Consider the following 2,824-nt stretch of genomic DNA (forward strand, 5'->3'; position numbering starts at 1 on the left):
TTCAACAAAGGAAAAGTTAGAATGACTCAAATGTAAAAAAACCCCATATATTCTTGGAAAAGAGCATACAGACTTTGACAGAATAATGAATGGTTTCAACCTAAAACAGGACCACTTAAATAAACAATATACTACTTTATTTTTTATGCAGACTCAATCAGTACAAATCTAGCAATTCCTGTAAGCTGTGGGATGTGTTGTCCATTCACAAATACATGATTCTCTACATGTAGGTGAAATAGAGATGGAAAGTAGCAGCACATCTTCTCAGCAGAAAACAAGATAGGATGACGCTATTTGTCATAAGATTACAATCCTTTCCTATGGAGTAACCCTCACTGAAAATTCACATAGATTAATTTATAGCCAGTGTAGACACCTGGCTTACCAAGGGAAAAATTTACTTATATTGAATAATGCACTACATTTGCAAAAATGCGTTTCAGCAACATAATTATTTAACTACAGTCAAAATGAACTAGAAGCACTGCCACACATAGAACAAGTAATAGATATAAATACTTTTAAAACTAAGTTATGTCAGGTCAAAATCTTTGTACCTTAGTTGTTAAGTTTCCTTATGATTTTATCAATCAATTGAAGACATTTCCTCATTTCTGCACGGCTGATCTCCCAGGAGCACAGGTTGTATTGTTTGTCTTTAAGAAAACAGTCTATTTTTTGGAAGTACTTTTTCAGTTTCAGCCTGTTGACTTCTCTGCTCTGAAAGTAGTGGGTCCGCTTCTTGATTACACATGCCTCCAATTGCTCAATTTGCTGATAAAGTCCATTTTGGAATTGTTCTAAAGATGTCCCATCCCAAGCAGCTAGAGTCAGATTTTTGCTAAAGATATAGAAGATGTGTTGGAAGATCTCGTCAATGGCCACTTTGACAGTCTCTTTCTGTCTGGGTTTTAGAACCTGTTCAGGAAATCTGAAGGACATTTTCTCTCTTAGACATTGTTGAGGAAATTTTTTGCCCATTTTGTCCAAAAGTTGCAGGCTGTTCTCGATCACTTTTCTTTGCTGTAAAGGAAGGTGATTACAGTGAAGACTGGAGATGGTGGTGGTGCACAACACTATGAGGCCAATTTGTATCAAGCCAAACGGGTTCATGGTAAAGACAAGTTCTTACGTTCCTCCTTTCCTGTGTATAAATTCTGAGAGACAGGCTGGGATGCTTTGAAGGTCATTCGTAGGCTCCTCTTTCTTCAAAATCTTGAAATTTAATTATTCTGTAGGAGAAGTTTTCTTTCATCATTTTTTGGTTTTTAAGGTTTTCCCCCTTGTGTATGCTTTTGACACTTAACCACTTTCATTTTCTGCTTTATGACTTCATTGTCTGGTGGGTTTTTTTTTTTTGCTACTTTCTTTTTATTTCAGCTGGATATTAGAAAGTTATATACATATCGTAGATGATCTATTCCCTCTCCCTCAAAAATTCTACAGGAAGTATAAAGAATTTAAAAGAAAAAGTTACAGAAATATAGTTAGTTTCTTAGTATTTTAGCAGTGGAAGAACATGTTGAAAACAAATAACACCCTTGGTGATAGGTCAGCGACCTGCTGAATACTACTGCCATCCTGTCTCCTTAGCATGGTTTATAGTCCCAAAATTCAGTTAAGCTTTCTCTACCTATTTCCTTTCAGATAAAATATTTTCTTTCTCCTCACCTTTATCTCTCTTGACCATTTAGAGTCAAAGGACAGATGCCATATCATTAAAATATATGTGTGTGGGGTGTGCGTGTGTATATATAGAAAAATATGTGTATATGCATTAATATACCCATGCGTATTTTAACACATACACACTGCTAATTAAATGAGGCCTTGATCTCACTTAGAGACTGTAAGTGCCATGCAAATACAAATACTCACATGGGAACAGGTTAGATACGTGGACGAAATACTCCTTTTTTCCCCCATATGAGTAACTGAGCAATAATTAATACCAATGCCAATAGAGCACAGGTCTGCATTCCAACATTAAGTGGGAAGGGAATGAATAGAGAAGACAAAAAATACTCTAAAATTCAGCCATTTGCTTTCCCCAGCTATATACTAGAGGAGGTTCAGACTATCACAGTACATTGGGAAATCTGGCTCCTGTCTTTGAATTTCTTTTGATGAAAGCTAGTCTTAAACTATCATTTTGCTGTCTCCCCAGCCTCCTGTGCAAACGTATGTCATTGCAAAGGCAGTTCTCTGCAGGTGATTATGTCTTGATGAAGAGGTCAGATGAACTGTTTTTTTTAGTCTGAGTCCTGGTGCTGTACTTTTGTTCTGTTGTTGCACCCATTACAATGTGGTTGGATTCATTCCCAGTCTGGTAGTAGTCACTCTGAGCAGATTTATGAGACTATTTTAGGGCTTCCTTTGTGTTCAGCGCATAGCTATTTGGGAGGCTTTAGAAAGTTGTAAATTAAGCTGAGCACAGTTATTCACATAAGCCAACTCCTTGGATGCCCTGATGTTGCTTAAGCGACGCTGGATTGGATGTACTGCCAGTGTGAGGAAAAAATGGATCCCCTATCACCTATGACAGTATTAAATAAAAAAAGTAAGAATAATCAGAGCAGCATATAAAATGCATATTTTCACTCAGTGGGAATGTTCATTAATGTGGAAAAGCTGGCCTGAAACGCATTATTGTATTAGATACAAAATGGCCACAGAGATGTACCACTTTTGCAAAAGTACAGCTGTAGAAGGTAAACACATAACATATTACAATCATCACGAAATAAATAAAAAAATTATTTAACTCAAGACAAATATTTAATACCGCTACAGCTATTTCCATAAACTATACATAAGTATT

The 2,824-nt window shown here is 36.3% G+C and overlaps 1 protein-coding gene across 1 annotated transcript; it reads right to left on the minus strand.

Moving 5' to 3' along the window:
* Positions 1–561: 561 nt before the first annotated feature.
* On the minus strand, positions 562–1,689 carry LOC309415327 (interferon epsilon-like; the record flags this gene model as incomplete). The annotated part of the gene is made up of 1 exon (XM_082012819.1): positions 562–1,689. Exon 1 carries the CDS (start codon positions 1,114–1,116, stop codon positions 562–564), a length of 555 nt encoding a protein of 184 aa, XP_081868945.1. The 5' UTR covers positions 1,117–1,689.
* Between the last annotated feature and the right edge of the window lie 1,135 nt (positions 1,690–2,824).

The sequence above is a fragment of the Phaethon aethereus genome (assembly GCF_964289735.1).
Source record: "Phaethon aethereus genome assembly, chromosome: Z".
In the NCBI taxonomy this organism is placed as follows: Eukaryota; Metazoa; Chordata; class Aves; order Phaethontiformes; family Phaethontidae; genus Phaethon; species Phaethon aethereus.